General features: G+C 44.9%; 2 protein-coding genes across 2 annotated transcripts; both read left to right on the plus strand.

Annotated features, from left to right (window-relative positions):
* Nucleotides 1–235: 235 nt before the first annotated feature.
* Nucleotides 236–1,306, plus strand: LOC136484809 (dirigent protein 21-like). Its single transcript, XM_066481763.1, has one exon. The coding sequence runs from the start codon at nt 310–312 to the stop codon at nt 865–867; it is 558 nt and encodes a 185-aa protein (XP_066337860.1). The 5' UTR covers nt 236–309; the 3' UTR covers nt 868–1,306.
* A 3,825-nt stretch (nt 1,307–5,131) lies between these two features.
* On the plus strand, nt 5,132–5,650 carry LOC136488777 (dirigent protein 21-like). The gene has a single exon (XM_066485598.1). It carries the CDS (start codon nt 5,132–5,134, stop codon nt 5,648–5,650), a length of 519 nt encoding a protein of 172 aa, XP_066341695.1.
* Nucleotides 5,651–17,863: the final 12,213 nt, after the last annotated feature.

Here is a 17,863-nt window from a genome sequence, read left to right on the forward strand (position 1 = left end):
GCCAAAACTTTATACCCTGGATTTAAATAAGGCGTGAAAGGATACCGAGGAAAGGAAGGGCAGAAGCTAATACAGCATGTGCCCCTACTATTACTTTCTAGACTAGCGCGCTTCTAGAGCAGCTCCACAACAATAAAAGGGACAGTCATGGTCAACCTCCGTTTTGTGCTTGTACTGCAGGTTGGTCTATAAATTCTGCTCAACAAAAGAGAATAATACTTAGTTCAGGACTGAGTTCTCACATCCCTGCTGTACTGTGCTCATCGATCAGCTCCTCCGCCCTCCATCGTGCCAAGGCGCGCGGCCAACATGAAGCACGGCAACGGCATGCTGCTCCAGCTAGCACTACTCATCTCTCTGTCGCTCGCTGGCGTCGTCGTCGGCGGAAGCGCCCCTACGAGCACGCACCTCCGGTTCTACATGCACGACCTCGTGACGCCATATCAGGGGGCTCCGGCGACGGCGGTACGCGTGGCCAGGGGCACGACGCCGCTGCCGACGGCCCCGAACCTCCGGTTCGGGGACATGTTCGTTATCGACGACCTGCTGACGGAAGGGCCCGACGCGGCGTCCCGCGCCGTGGGACGCGCGCAGGGGTCCTACGTGTTCGCGTCGCAGACGGAGCTGGCGCCGCTGCTCTGCGTCAACATGGTGCTCACGGCGGGGCCTCACAACGGCAGCACGGTCGCCGTGCTGGGCAGGGACCTCATCCTTGACAAGGTCGACGTCAGGGAGCTCCCCGTCGTCGGCGGCACCGGCACGTTGCGCGGCGTCACCGGGTATGGCGAGTTCAGGACCCACACCTTGAACGCCACCGACGGCAACGCCGTGCTCAAGATTGACATGTACCTGAGCCTGAGCGTGTAGCAGGCCTGTTTGGGTGGCGACGTTGCAGGGATTGATGGTTTAGATTTCTACCTGGCCTGACCAAACCCAACAGACCCGTATTACGTACATCTCTATCTCTACACCTTTACCTGATAATAATCTATACTTCTATATACCTAATAATAAAAGGGCAAAATTTCTGTCCTATTTTTTTTCTGCCTCTTCCTCCCCGATCACCGGCTCGGTCTCGGTCTAGTTGCCAACAGAGATTACGAATAGGGAAGAGAATATAAAGAAATATGGGGTTCCAGATATAAAGATACTAGAGTGAAAGAAAAGGTGGGGTGTCTAATACTTTTTGAAATATATCAGGGTTTTTGATGTAAAATGTCCAGATCCGAGTGGGCCTCTCCTGGTGGCCTTCTTTTTCGACCTGGGTTGAATTCTTGCAGTTGGACCGGCTTCGTTGTGCGACGGACCAAGCCTATGCAAGCATTTTTCCTTATGCAAGCCTTTTTTCTTTTCTTTCATTTTTCTCTTTTTCTATAAAAACAGAGATATTGCAAAATTCGCCAAAATCATAGAAAAATTATAAAAATGCTAAACCAGTTTTGCGGCACAACTAAATATTTCATGAACCGAAAACTTCGCAGATCATTACCTAAAGAAATCTTACAAATATATTTATGTAATTCCTCGACCTGGGTTGAATCCTTGCAGTTGGGCCGGCTTCGTTGTGGGCTGAACCAAGCCTATGCAAGCCTTTTTCCTTATGCAAGTCTTTTTTTTATTTCGTTTTTCTCTTTTTTATAAAAACAGAGATATTGCAAAATTCGCCAAAATCATAGAAAAATCATAAAAATACCAAACTAGTTTTGCGTCTCTTTTTTTATAAAAACAGAGATATTGCAAAATTCACCAAAATCATAGAAAAATCGTAAAAATGCCAAACCAGTTTTGCGGCACAACTAAATATTTCATGAACCGGATACTTCGTAGATTATTATCTAATGAAATCTTACAAATGTATTTATATAATTCCTCTCAATCATTGGTGGACAGATAAATTCTTGGCATATTGACAAAAAAATTATGGAGGTTGATATGATGCATAAAAAAGCTACAAATGTCGATATTGAGTCATAAAAACACATGGGTATTATGAAAAATTAAAGTTATGATATACTTATAGCTAAATAATTATGTGCTTTGCAATGAAAGGAAAAATATACCAAGGTGTATTTTAATTAGATACAGGTTTAGTAAGACATTGTTATTTATTGTTAGCATTAACTTATATTATGGATGTCATGGTCATCATAAAATAAAGTATAAAAGGATAAAATATAAGTAGATATGTACCATTCACGTCATCATTTTGCAAGAATGCTTATAGTTTTTTTTCTCCCGTTGCAACACACGAACATATTAGCTAGTAAATAATAAAGAGATAAAATTTCTTGCCACTAATAATTTTTTGTCCAACCTAATCCTAAAGCGCCTCGGATTCGGCCATCAGCTTTGGAAAAATTTTCGCGGCCGATTTTATCTGGAACCCGCAGTTTTTTCCCGGGGAAGACTTTCCGTCTTGTCGTTTTCCGGTTCCGTTTCGTTTTTGGCTTCCCCGCGCCTCCCGCAACTACTGTCCACTAATAATCTAAGTTAAAAAAAACTAGGACTCGGACATGGTAAAGCAGCCGGACATGAACTCCCTATACTAGTACAGAATCGATTTGTAGGGCTATTCGTAATTACTCGTAGGGACGGTTTGGTCAGCCGCTCCTATCGAACCGTCTCTACAAATCATGTATTTATAGGGGCGGCTGGTAATACGAGCCGCTCCTACAAATCGATTTGTAGGGGCGGCTGTAGTACCAGCCGCCCCTACAAACAGGTATTTGTAGGAGCGGTTCAATCTAGAACCGCCCCTACAGTATATTTTTCCGCAAAAAAAAATTCAAATTTATAATTCAAAATCGCGTTGCCGAACGTCCCGCGACCAACGTTCCGAACCGCGTTCGCGTTGCCGAATGCCCCGCGACCAACGTTTCGAACCGCGTTCGCGTTGCCGAACGCCCCACGACCGCGACTACAAGCACAAGAGTATTCTATAAACTACAATTACAAGTCCAATTCACAAGAATATATACAATCCATCATTAAATATACAAATTCCATACATATTTTTATCAACGTCCTAGAGCTAGCCTTTCAGTCTCACGAAGGTGTTGGTACTGAGGATTTATACCTAACTCAGACTCTCAGTCATGGTAGGCGTCTCTGACGTGTACAATCTGGTCCAATATGAAGTTGCAAAGGTCACCGACGAGCTCTAAGAGTTGGTCATCCTTGTATGGGTCTCTTTTCATTCCTTTCTCTTCTCTCCACTACAAGAGAACAAGTTTTGGTTTAGTATTTCATACCATGTACGAAGTTTTTATACTACAGGTGAAGAGGTTCAAACTTACCCTTAAGGGGTGTCTCCCGTAGGCACCGGTGTTACTCATCATAGAACATATATAGTATCCACAATGTACACTCCCAGGCCTCTACTTGGGGCACTGTGTGTTTTGCATATGAAAATGTTAAGTAATGCTTTTGACAGCCATGTAACGGAGTACTGAAGAAGTAAGTTATACTTACCGTACATAGTATTTTTATAGCCAGCTTTTCCTTCCTTACTGGATCATGTCTTCCATGATGATTAGTGACATAGAACCTAAATGCCCTGTTCGAATTATTTTAGCAAATACAACTTGTTAGTATCCAAAAGTGAATGTTACAAGTATGTATACAAACATATAAGCTAATGAGGATTGTCGATATGTATATGTCTTGAGAATCGATATGAAGTCTTTGTATGTCACCGTGTCCCTATCTAATGAATCAAAGACCCATGCCATGCTCCTCCCGACATCGACGGCTATACAAATCCAGTGGTTGCTGCATGGATTTAATCATAGAACTAGATAAGCTCTTTTGCATCGAATAAAATATATCGAACAAAGCTTTAAGTATAGAGTTGAACTTACTCGAAGTTGTATGGTAGCCATATAGTAGAGTGTTGTTGGAGATTTTTGAAAGCCATGGCAATGTATGCCACAACCTTAAGGGACTCTTCCCTTAGTTTCGCCGTACGGATGCGCTCTTTCTCCCAAAGAGTCTTTGCAGCAGCTAACTCTTTGGCATCCGGTGTCCACCGTTTAGGGTAATTAAAATTTGTTTAGGCTATAGCTTGAGGGTCTACATACCCGGCTTTCACACTTAGTATTTGTTTGACAATGTGCACTTGCATTCTACAAATCACGGCGTGGGTTAGTTACAACAAAATTCAAAGATTACATTCATATCATATCGGGAGGACAAGGACTTACAGGCACCATGTTCGAATTAGATTCATCTCCATTTCTCCTAGGTGAAAGCATATGTGCATGTCATTAAAGTCAAAGACAATTTTCCTGGCTGGGCTTCCAAATGTGCCGGTGGGAAAGCATGCTTGTATGATATCTATGCTCGTTGGGAGAACACGCAAGTACCAATCATAGAACCTTCTCATTCCAAGTGGTAGGCGCTGGATGTCCCGGTTTAGTAGGAAGGGCTTGCCTCTTTCATATGTTTTCGGGCAATCCTTTGACCATTCGATGGCATCAACATTTGGATACTGTTTCGTAATTTGGTGGAGTTTGCTAGTGACGGCCTCCTCAGAACCCCGTGATGGGACTTTTTTAACTTGGTTCTCAGGCTTGAACTGGTCATGGGAATACCACTTGGACACCGACGAGACGTCTTTGATCGGAACATAAACTAGCCTTATGTTGATTGGAATCTTCTTTCGAAGTTCCCATTCAGGCACGTCCTCATCTTCTTGTGCATCACCTTCTTCAGGAGGCACTCGTTGTTCATGTATCGGTTGTGCTTGTTGAGAAGACTATGGCATCTCATCATGCACTTGCTCGGTACGAGCTAGAGAAGGTTGTGGCATCTCACCAGGCACATGCTCGCTAGGAGGCGAGGAAGAATGTGGCTTCTCAGGAATGTGGGGGTCACAAGACGGTGAAAATATCTCCCCGACCTTAACAACTCGCTCCAAATTTGGGAGAGGGGGAGGCGGTGAAGAAGCAGTCAATATAATGTCCCGTTTGTGCCAGAGGATGAACTGCCCCATAACGTCTCTGAGTAACACCAGCCCCTCGGGAGTTGCGTAGTCTATCCTCCACTGCATGAACTCGGGCTTCACTGTATGCACCTCGACCCTAGTGTAGTCCGACGGTATCTTATTATTGTGGTGTAAACCACCAGGAGCATGAACTCGGGCTTCGCTGGCGTCGTCGTCGTCGGCGGAAGCGCCCCGACGAGCACGCACCTCCGGTTCTACATGCACGGCCTCGTGACGCCATATCAAGGGGCTCTGGCGACGGCGGTACGCGTGGCCAGGGGCGCGACGCCGCTGCCAATGGCCCCGAACCTCCGGTTCGGGGACATGTTCGTTATCGACGACCTGCTGACGGAAGGGCCCGATGCGGCGTCCCGTGCCGTGGGACGCGCGCAGGGGTCCTACGTGTTCGCGTCGCAGACGGAGCTGGCGCCACTGCCCTATGTCAACATGGTGCTCACGGCGGGGCCTCACAACGGCAGCACGGTCGCAGTGCTGGGCAGGGACATCATCCTTGACAAGGTCGACGTCAAGGAGCTCCCCGTCGTCGGCGGCACCGGCACATTGCGCGGCGTCACCGGGTATGGCGAGTTCAGGACCCACACCTTGAACGCCAGCGACGGCAACGCCGTGCTCAAGATTGACATGTACCTGAGCCTGAGCGTGTAGCAGGCCTGTTTGGGGATTGATGGTGTAGATTTCTACCTGGCCTGACCAAACGACTTTGCCTGGGCCACTGAACCCAACAGACCCGTACTACGTACATCTCTATCTCTACACCTTTACCTGATAATAATCTACACTTCTATATACCTAATAATAAAAAGGCAAAATTTCCGCTGTATTTTTTTCTGCCTCTTCCTCCCCGATCACCGGCTCGGTCTCGGTCTCGTTGCTAACAGAGATTAGGAGTAAGGAAGAGAATAGAAAGACATAGGGTTCCAGATGTAAAGATACTAGAGTAAAAGAAAATGTGGGAGTGTCTTAATAGTTTTTGAAATATATCAAGGTTCCTGATGCAAAATGTCCAGATCCGAGTGGGCCTCTCCTGGTGGCCTTCTTTTTCAACCTGGGTTGAATCCTTGCGGTTGGGCCGGCTTCGTTGTGGGCTAGACCAAGCCTATGCAAGCCTTTTTCCTTTGCAAGTCTTTTTTTCTTTTCTTTCGTTTTTCTCTTTTTCTATAAAAACAAAGATATTGGAAAATTCACTAAAATCATAGAAAAATCATAAAAATGTCAAATCAGTTTTGCGGCACAACTAAATATTTCATGAACCGGAAACTTCGTAGATTATTACCTAATGAAATCTTACAAATGTATTTATGTAATTCCTCGACCTGGGTTGAATTCTTGCAGTTGGGCCGGCTTCGTTGTGGTCTAGACCAAGCCTATGTAAGCCTTTTTTCTTATGCAAGCCTTTTTTCTTTTCTTTCGTTTTTCTCTTTGTTATAAAAACAAAGATATTGTAAAATTCGTCAAAATCATAGAAAAATCATAAAAATGCCAAACCAGTTTTGCGGCACAACTAAATACTTAATGAACCGGAAACTTTGCAGATTATTATCTAATGAAATCTTATAAATGTATTTATATAATTCCTGACGAGGACTGCCATTTGAAAATTCAAGAGAGGTCTCAATCACTGGTGGACAGACAAATCCTTGGCACATTGACAAAAAAAACTATGGAGATTGATATGATGCATCAAAAAAGCTACAAAGGTCGATATTGAGTCATAAAAACACATGGGTAATATGAAAAATTAAAGTTATGATATACTTATAGCTAAATAATTATGTGCTTTGCAATGAAAGGAAAAATATACCAAGGTGTATTTCTATTTGATACAGGTTTAGTAAGACATTGTTATTTATTGTTAGTATTCACTTATATTATGGATGTCACGGTCATCATAAAATAAATTATAAAAGGATAAACCATAAGTAGATATGTACCATTTACGTCATCGTTTTGCAAGAATGCTTGATAGTTTTTTTTTCCGTCGCAACGCACGGACATATTTGCTAGTAAATAATAAAGAGATCAAATTTCTTACCACTAATAATTTTTCGTCCAACCTAATCCTAAAGCGGCTCGGATTCAGCCATCAGCTTTGGGAAAATTTTTGCGGCCGATTTTATCTGGAACCGGCAGTTTTTCCCGGGGAAGACTTTCCGTCTTGTCGTTTTCCGGTTCCGTTTCGTTTTTCGCTTCCCCGCGCCTGCCGCAATTACTGTCCAGTAATAATCTAAGTTAAAAAAAAAAACTAGGACTCGGACATGGTAAAGCAGCCGGACATGAACTCCATATATAGGGACATGGTAAAGCAGCCGGACATGAACTCCGTAGGGAGACTCGCACCGCTCTATATATAAAACCAATTTGCTGCATCGAGCAAATCAAATCAAACAATAACTAACATCAGTCATGGTATTTTGTTTACGCTTCTTTTCCTATTTTACCTATCAGGATCACGTACATGCAAAAGTGACACAATTAGATTCTGGCTCCAACTCCGATCCCTTCCTTCACGTGTGCATGTGACTTGTCCGAATATCAGGCCTGGTTTAGATTGGGGTTAGAAATCAGTATTTAGCATTGTAGCACTTTCGTTTGTATTTAATAATTATTATCCCATCATGGTCTAACTAGGCTCAAAAGATTCGTCTCGTAATTTACAATCAAACTGTGTAATTAGTTATTTTTTTTATCTACATTTAATACTCCATGTATGTGTCCAAAGATTTGATGTGATGAAGAGAGTGAAAAAACTTGCAATCTAAACAATGCCCCGGTATGCAGAAAATTTCTAAACTCACGCCGTCACGCGTGAACAACGTCATGCACAGATCCACTCCATGGTCTAATCGGGATAAGGCCTATTTAGCTTGGAATCCTAGCTAGCTATCTGTAACCACTGAGAGCATCTCCAACGGTACCTCAAATTTTCCCCAAATCTTATAGTTTTGTAACTCCCCAAAAGGTATCGGGAGAGGAAAAAAAAAGCCCATCTCCGAGAGATTCCCATAATTGAGTTCCAATAAATCAAATTTGAGGCCCACATCCTTTTTTATTTTTTGTCGTCATTTTTTTCCAGTGCCACAAAAACCTACGTCGCTCTTTCAGTAAGGGCGCCGCCTCTTTCGTGCGCCGTGGGCTGATCATCGCCGCCGCCTCATTCCTGCCGACCGCAGCAGGCAGTTCCCAGGCAGCAGCAACACCTCCCAGGCCGCCGCGTAGTCCTCCTGCCTTGCCGCACCGTGCACCAGGCTAGCCACAGGCGCGTACCAGGACGCGGCAGGCACCTCCCACCAGGCTGTAGACACCTCTCAGCAAGCCCTCCACGCTAGACGCCATGAGTGCTTCCAAATCACTTCTGCAGAGGAAGTTGGATGATTCATCATCAGACGATAGTGACATTTTGATCTTCTCAACTGCTACAATTGTCGAGACATATTCAAACAAAAAAGGAAGACATGGTGGTTCCGTCCCAGGGCACAATGTTATTTATCGAGATCGAGAAGGCGGACACCAAAGGATGTCCCAAGGCACAATGTTTGGCATGGCTCCCCCTGGCTCGAGGAGCCCTGCCAAATATTTTCCTAGAGAAACCGTTTTTCGGTAAAAAATAGAGAAGCTAAATTGTGGCTCCTCCAAAATGGCTCTGCCTCCTCTGGAGGATCCCCTTAAGAGCCAAACACATCCTGAGTCTCATTCTTCCATTGGTTCCAAAGACGTTTGACTGTCAGTTCCAATATGAACACGCCACGATTCATTTCTCACATAACAAAAAAAATTTCCAGTTCGGAGTAAGTGTAAACGCTACTCTTTTTTTTTTCAGTGAACGCGCTTTGGCATGTATTTCATTAAGGCAAGCTGGAAACGAGTACAACAACGGGCTGGCCTGACAGCGAGCAGCCAGCGTACGCCGACACACCCGGAACAAAAAACAGAAAAACACGGCTGAACAAAGGGACCTATTACAAAACAAGTAGTGCGACGGGAATGGATTGCGAAGTCAGCCGTTCCGGGCTATGTGTTCCAACAACGCCGTCACCTGCATCTGCCTTCTTTCGAACGTTCGCTTGTTTCTCTCCTTCTAGAGGTTCCAGGTAACAAGCAGAACGAGGGAGTCAAACGACCTGGACATGCCTGGCGGAACCAAAGTTCGTGCTCGGAGCCACCAGTGTTGCAGGCGTGCGTGGAAACCGGAGCAAAATGAGAGGCTAAAGTCTAGGCGTGCGTGGAAACCGGAGGAAGTCAAATGCCATCATATATATTGTCGTCGATGGTCGACATCAATTGCACTGTGCAACCGAGCCGGTTGTATCTGGGACCGCGTAAATTATCCTGGCCTTTTGGGTACAGTTTATCTAAGAAGCGCTTCTCAAATAAGCTGCACAAATAGAGTAAAAGCGGTGGTCAAAATAAGCTGGTCTAATCCAGCTTATGCTTTTTAGTACAAATGAGAGCTGTGGGAATAAGCGTGGTCAGAATAAGCTGTTGAAAAGTATGACATTTGACTGTTGATTTCAGCTTATTTTGGCCATAAGCAGCTTATAAGTTGTACCAAACAGGCCCAATATATAAAGTCATTCAAAATATTTGGCAAATTTTGCTATGGGACACTGGACAAAAGTATAATTGGCCATTTCAAACCGCAAACGGCGGAATTTGCTAGGTACCATTACAAATTCATGGTTTTTTGTTGAGACACACCGCATCGATTATTTTATTCATTTCTCAGTGTTTGGGTCTGGCCCCACCTCTGGGCACCCCATGTGGCTCGATGGCTGCCCCGGCATCTCGCACGGGCGAAATGATGGGAGAAAATGGGGCGTACGTGAGCCCTCATCTCGCCAAGGCGAAATGTGAGTACGTAATAAGTCCTCGTCTTGCCACAACGAAATGAGGACAGCACATGTCGCCATGCTTCTAGACACGCCTTTTCGTCAAGGCGATGGAAAGGTGCAGTAGAGGCCGGCTTGTGCCCGGCTCGGTCTCTTTTCGCCGTGGCTAAAGGAACGGCTCGGCTGAGTTCGGTGCCGCCCGGGAAGAGGCACAACCGATTCGGGCAATTCGCTGGGGCGAATAGGGGTTAAGAGGTTGATTGGTTGTTTCCTGCAGGTTTCGCCATGGGAGGAGCCGACTGTCTTCGCATGGCCGACTGTTTCTGTCCGCCAGGGGCCCACCATGTCGGCCGAAAGGGCGACATGGGGCAGAGCCGGTCGGATCACTCCTGGCCGGTGTCAACTGAGGAAGGCGGGACTCCGAATGGCGAACAAGCCCCAGCGATGGGGAATATTCCTCGAATTTGTAGCAGTTGTAAGTGCATTTATATCCCACGAAAAGCCTACGAGCATGGATAAATAGCCCCCGCCAGGGGGATTGTAAGGGAAGAAGGAGGATTAATGATACCATTCATCCTGTTTTGCTTTAGTTTCGTTTCAACCACTTCTTGTGCTTGATTTCGCTCGAGTTGTAATCGGTGTTTGAAGGCCTCCGGCCTAGAACAACATTGGCGCCCACCGTGGTTGTCGCTCGAGCTTATCATGCCACCAAAAACCAAAGCGACGAAGCTACCAACGAATAGGGCGGAAGCATCCGAGGTGGCTGCTTTCATTGCTACAGGGACAGCCGCGCGAGATGGCACGACAATAGAGGAACCACTAGCTCCCTAGGTGATGGGAGACAACATGACGCCTCCCTTCGGTCGAGAGGAAACGCCCGAAGGAGTGGCTCAAGAAGTCCAGCTCAATCAAGACGGAAATGAAGTGCCATAAGAAGATGAAGGCGGCGAGATCACCGAACAAGCTAGAAACCTGAAGATGCTGAATCAGTATCAGCACGACATCCTTAGACTCCAGAATGAAAAGGAGTAGCTGCTCAGGCAAGCCGCTGCCCGTAACAGAGCTGAACAGACGCCGAGAGCAATTAGGGAAGTCGAAATCCAGAGGGACAGATTGGTGAGAGAGATTCAAGGACTACATGGAGTAGGGGCAGGAGGCACCATTCGCGCTGGCAGAAACGTTGTAATACCAGGCGATAACCTTCTGGATGAAGACGAACGCTCATATGACCCCGCTTCACCCTTATCGAGAGAACTTCAGTCGTATCCGTGGCTAGCCTATTACAAACCTCGCATTCTAGTTTTCGACGGAAGGACAAACCCAAGGAAGTTCCACGCGAGTTATGAAACCGCGATAACATCAGCCGGGGGAAACGCCCAAATTCTCGCAAAATCGCGCATCATGGCGTTTGATGACATCGCGCATGATTGGTACACTTCGCTGAAGCCGTTATCCATCAAGTCATGGCGTCAAGTCAGAGCAGAACTGGTATCCACTTTCCAAGGGTATCATCCGGGAACGAAAACAACGAGAGATCTCCTAAATTGCATCTAGTGAGATGACGAATCCTTATCAGAGTTCCTCGAAAGGCTCATACAGACCAAAGCTCAGGTGCCGAATGCGGCAGAAGAGACGGTCATAGCAGCAGCCATGGAAGGGTTGGCCATAGGCCAGTGTGTAGCTCATTTTGCCAGGAATTACCCTACTTCAGTAAGGGAGCTGTTTGAGGTGATGAGGCAATACACGAGATTAGATGATGACTTGAAGAAGCGAAAGGCAACACAAAACTCATGGAGGCAAACAGGAAAAGCACCTAGACCACCACCAAGCCTGGGCTAGCGAAACATGAGACCATTCCGTGCAATCAACAATTTGCAAGAGCAGCCGGAGCATAACCCGACGGAACAAGGTACCCAAGGGCCACCGCATAACCAGCAATACAAAACTTTTGATCAGTCTTCACGTGGCGGGTGAGGAGGACGAGGTCCCCACGGCAGATGCGAAGGCAGAGGAAGGGGAAGAACCCAGAGGATACCCTATTGCCCCATTTGTGGCGAGAATGCAGATCATTTTACAAAAGATTGCAAATACAACAAAATGGCCAGAGAGCTTAAGGAGAAAGATGAAGCCACGAGAAGCAGCGAAACATCAAATCATGTGTTCCACAATACTGGCTGTGAAATGGTAAACAATGAGGGTAACGACAACCCTTATATGTCAACAAGCAGCAGCTCTTTTCAATATCCCAACTTTTCGCACGGATACAACCAACAGCTGTACATCTGGCAGCAGCCACCGTTTCTAGTGTACCAGCATTTCGCTCAGCACCCAGGGCAATCCATTGTTGCATCCTCACAGGCTCAGCAAGAGCAGCAACACTCAAGCTAGCCTCAGCCCCCAAAACAAGAAAATACCCAGGAGCACCAAGTCGTAAATAATATCTTACCATCGCAAGGCCACATCTTCGCAATCACTAGCAGATCAAACCAAGAGCATGAGAACAAGAGAGCCAGAAGAGAATTCGAAAGGAGAGTGCACACCATCTCGCCAAGGGTACCGCTCAACAGGCCGGCTTGGTCCATGGTGACAATCACCTTTGATGAAAATGATTTTCAAGTGCGGGATTTTCCACAAACAGACGTTTTTGTAGCAACAACGAATATAGCTGGGTTCACTGTGCACAACATCCTCATAGACAATGGAAGCTCTGCGGACATCTTATTCATCAAGCCTTTCGAGTAGATCAACCTTGACAAGCGAACGTTGGAACCAGCCGGAAACTCACTGTTCGGCTTCGGTTGGAAAAAGATAGACGCTTTGGGGAAGAAGGCAATTCCAGTCTCCTTCGCAGAAGGCGATAAGGTCCACACAAAATGATAACTTTCGACATAGTAAACATGGATTACCCTTATATCGCCATTTTCGACAGAGGAGTTTTGAACAAGTTCGAAATCATGATAAAGCAAAGCTATCTGTGCATGAAGATGCCATCCCCTTTCGGCATAATTGCAGTACACGGAGATCAAGCCACATCCAGGCAAATAGAGGGCAAGCCAATCCCAGGATACAGCCTCGTAAATGAAGTTTCCAAAAAACCGCCCAACGAGGAAGCAAACAGTGAGAACAAAGTCGAACCAAGGGCAGAAGCAGCCGAAGACACTTAGAAGGCCCCATTGTCAAAACTAGTGCTAGAAAAATGTGTGCACGTAGGCTCTGACCTTGCAGACGATGAGAAAGCCATGCTGCTACTTTTTCTCCATGAAAATCCGGACATATTTGCCTGGTCGGCAAAAGACCTGCAAAGTGTTAGTCGCGATCTCGCACAGCACAACCTGAATGTAGCAAAAGTGGTGAAACCCAGGAAGCAAAAGCTAAAGAAAGTATCCGCAGAGAGAACGGAAGCAACGAAAGCAGAAGTGCAGAGATTACTCGATGCCGGCATCATCAGGCTAGTTCAGTATCCGGAATGGCTAGCCAACGTTGTAATGGTCAGAAAGAAAAGCGGGAAATGGCGAATGTGCGTCGATTTCACCGATCTGAACAAGTGCTGCCCAAAAGACCCATATCCGCTCCCAAGAATTAACAAGTTAGTTGATATTGCCGCAGGGTGCGAGGTGATGAGTTTGCTAGACTGCTTCTCCGGGTATCACCAAATCTGGCTGAACCCGGACGACAAAGAGAAAACAAGTTTTATCACCCTAGGAGGAACCTATTGTTACCGGCGAATGCCTAAGGGACTGTGAAACGCAGGCTCTACCTTTTCTAGAATGGCAGATGGGGTTTTCGACAACCAGAAAGGCAAGAATCTCGTAGCATATGTCGACGACATCGTGGTCATGAGTGATAAGAAGGAGACCCATATTCAGGACCTCTAGGAAACATTTGAGAACCTAAGAAAGACCGGCCTCAAGTTGAACCCAGATAAATGCATATTCGGCATCAAGAAAGGCAAATTGCTTGGCTGCTTAGTATTCGCAAGAGGCATAGAGGCAAATCCCAAAAAGATAGTGGTGATAGTAAATATGAAGCCACCCGCAAGCAAAAAACAGGTTCAGAAGCACACTGGTAGGTTAGCAGCGCTCAACAGGTTCATTTCGAGGTCGACTGAAAGGGGTTTACCATTTTTCAGAACGTTGTGAAGCTCAGACCATTTCGAATGGGGCCCCGAGCAGCAACAAGCTTTTGACGACCTAAAGGCATATTTGACCAAATTAACAATATTGTCCAAACCTTCGCCATCAACAACTCTATTGCTGTATCTGGTGGCATCACCCACAACTTTCAGCGCGGTGTTGGTCGAAGAGAAAGAACATGAAAACAAGATGAAGCAATTCCCAATATATTTTGTGTCAGAGGCTTTGTCAGGAGCAAAGCTCAATTACTCCAAACTAGAGAAAATTGCATACACAGTAGTCATGGCATCTAGAAAACTGAAGCATTACTTCCAAGCCCATCGCATCAAAGTCCTGTCAGCGCAACCGTTGGAGGTGTTATTTCGCAATAGCGAAGCACTATCGGAAGAATTGGGAAGTGGGCCACAGAGCTAAAGAAGTTTGTAGTTGATTTCGAACACAGATCTGCTATCAAGTCCCAAGTTCTTGCAGATTTTATTGCAGATTCGACCCCAGCAGCCTACGACACCACACTACAATTTGAAGAACCAAATTGGATCGTCCATTGCGACAGAGCTTGGGGAATGGCCGGTGCAGGAATAGCGGCAATATTAACACAGCCGAAGGGTCCGAAGCTGCGCTTTGAAGCAAGGATGGAATTCCTCACAACAAACAACATAGCCGAATACGAGGCAGTACTCTTGGGGCAGCGAAAGCTCAGAGCTTTAGGGGTCAGAAGATGTATAGTCAAATCAGACTCACAGATAATAGTGGGGCATGTTGAGAAGGAATTCACCACGAAAGAACCCGAGTTGATCAAATACCTGGCAGCAGTAAGAAGAATGGAAAAACATTTCACTGGCTTCGCCTTTTGCCACATTCGAAGAAGCGAGAATGCTGAAGCCTACGAACTGGCGAAAGCAACTGTGCAAAAAGCACCGATGCCAACATATGTTTTTTTATCAGGAGCTGACGGTCAAAGCGATACGAGAAGAAGAGGAACGACCCAATACTGTGCATGTTATCGCAAGCAAGGTTTGGAGATCACCCGTATTCTCCTACCTAAACAGGACCTATGAACCATAGAGCAAACATGAGACTGATAGAATGAACTCCAGGACGAAACAATACTCCATCATAGCAGGGGAACTGTACAAGAGCGGAATAGTCGCACCGATGCTGAAGTGCATAAGTAGAGAGCAAGGAATCAAATTGTTAACCGAAATGCACACCGGAATGTGTGGAGCTCACAGAGGACCTCACGAAATTGCTCACAGAGCGATGAGGCAAGGATTTTACTGGCCAACAGCAGCAGAAGACGCAAAAGAGCTGGTCCAAAGGTGCAAAAATTGCCAGATGTTCACCAAAAAGCAAGGAGCCCCGACCAACCCAACCAAATCAATCATCCCGACATGGCCCTTGCAGAGATGGGGGTCGATATTGTGGGGCCATTGCCTACAGCGCCCGGTAACCTACATTTCACCGTAGTAGCTCTGGAGTATTTCACCAACACTACTAAATTTTGACCCTGTTTCAATGCACGACAAGTGTTGCAATAGGCCCGAAATAGTTGCAATAGCAGAAATAGTAACACTTTTTTTCGTTGGGAGGCGTTGCAGACGCTTGCGTGGGTAAAGCTTTGGACAACGTTTTTCTGCTTTGCGTTGCAAAATGCGTTTTGGATTTGCAACACCTTGGCGTTGCAACATAAGTTTTTCCTACGGTTGTAGGTGTGGCAACAGCAACTAATGCAACGCCTTAGATGTTGCTAGACCTTGCCATGGCAACTTGCCCGTGTCGTAGCAAATGGTGCACTAGCAACGACGAACATGTGTTGCAAAACAATGTATTGCCATGCATAACGCGTGTGGCAACAAGGATTATATCGCAACACCAAAAAATGGTGGCAACATGTGCAATTGCTACGCCCAAGGTTTGGTTGCTATAAAGTGCAATCCCTATTGCTACGCATAGCTAGTGTGGCAACAAGGATTATGTCGCAACACCAAGATGTGGTGGCAACATGTGCAATTGCCACGCCCAAAGTTTGGTTGCTATAAGGTGTAGCCTCTATTGCATCGCATAACGAGTGTGGCAACAAGACCTATATGACAACACTAAGAAGTGGTGGCAACATGTGCAACTGCCACATTGCTATAAGGTACAACCTCTATTGCTACTCGGATTGTTCGTTGTTATAAGATATGTTGCCACAGAAAATGTGGTTGCTAATATCCACTTTTACAACACTTTTGGTTTGGTGCCACCGGACCATATTGCGACACCATTAATTAATTAGAAACTCAATAGGCATCAACAAAGCACTTGAACAGATTTCATTAAACCAAAATATTAACTTGTTTAATTTATTCACATTGGAATTAAACGATCAAAATTCGAACTCAGGCTACACACATTATTGAAACCAACCAACAATAAAGATATTCAACACCTTTCTTCCTAAATAGCAACATCTAAAGTGCCTCGACACTGATGAAGCTTAGCTTGGCTTGATTTGGACCATACCATCACTCATGTGCTCCACTCAAACTCTAGCTTCCTCCTAACATTTGGCATACGCATCAGTTTTTCAGTAAATGACATTGTAAATCATATGTTGATAAAGATATATAATTATCATAGGTAATGAAGCTGTACATAATCATTGTCTATGTGAAATCATAAATACTTAAGAAATGCCTATGTGAAATCATGTATACACAAAAATAAAGCAACAATAAAGCTAGTAACAACGACACAATTAATATATCCATTTTATACATTCAAATTTTTTCAGATCATACAGTTTTCAGTGAAACCTGACACAATGTCATGCACAACACTGAAAATTTGAAACCACACAGGCAATACATGCTTACATAGCATGCTATCTTAGAACTGTGACAAATCAATGACCATGTATCGCACAGTTCAATGCATTTGCAGAGATTGTGATTATGTTTACAATTTTTTAGACAGCGCATAATGTATAATTTGGTGATTCTGCAAGACAATTAAAGCATAAGTCGGGACTTTCAAGTTCCGTAAGTCAGGGCATTTTATCAGTATGGAGGACTTTATAGTGCAGTGTAAAATTAGGCACCATTTAACCATTCAAGCAGTAGTTAGGAGTCAAGACTTTCGAGTCATTTCATTTAGTTTTGGAAATATAGCTTCAAAAATTTTCTCAAATGTACAAGTTAGCTGTGTCGAACAACACCACGCAAACATTAAATCAAGTGATTGAATGTCGATACAGAATAGTACACAAAACTCCTTAACTTTAAACCCACCAAAAATATCACATACCTATAGGTATGAAGGTGTAATCTGCTATCCTTTCTCGATTGTATGAATAACTTTATCCTGTCCTCTTCTATGAAAGATTCTGCATATAGCACCGTCAAGCAAAATGAGGACTGCAGATTAACATCCCTCAGTTTGGTTCCTTTTTTTTTTGAGAGAGCCTCAGTTTGGAATTTCAGTAATGTACAAACCTGCTATCCTTGCTCCCTCCAGTTGATGAATCAACTACTGTCGACTTCTTCATGTGACGTGCTGCCAGTGCAATCAAATAGTATAGATCAGTGAAGTGCAACCAGAGCCAGCTACTGATGTTGTCCAATGCAAAACAAGACAAGGCAAACATTGTAAGAAATAGCCACTACAAAATAACTATGAATTAATTATAAACAGGAATTGTCACCTATTTTTTTTTCATAAATCAAATGGGCAATTGTCAACAGTCATATTGCATCATATATTCTATTAGCTTGAAAGCAACAACTAGGATGAGAAAAACATCTAAGCAGTGGTTTTTCCACTCATCGTAAGTAGTGTTGTGCTCTTGTATTATTATGCTCAGTAGCGGAGCTTCTCACAGACCAATAGGGGCCATGGCCACCCCTGAACTTATGTAA

Source organism: Miscanthus floridulus, chromosome 10 (genome assembly GCF_019320115.1).
Source record: "Miscanthus floridulus cultivar M001 chromosome 10, ASM1932011v1, whole genome shotgun sequence".
Taxonomy (NCBI): domain Eukaryota; kingdom Viridiplantae; phylum Streptophyta; class Magnoliopsida; order Poales; family Poaceae; genus Miscanthus; species Miscanthus floridulus.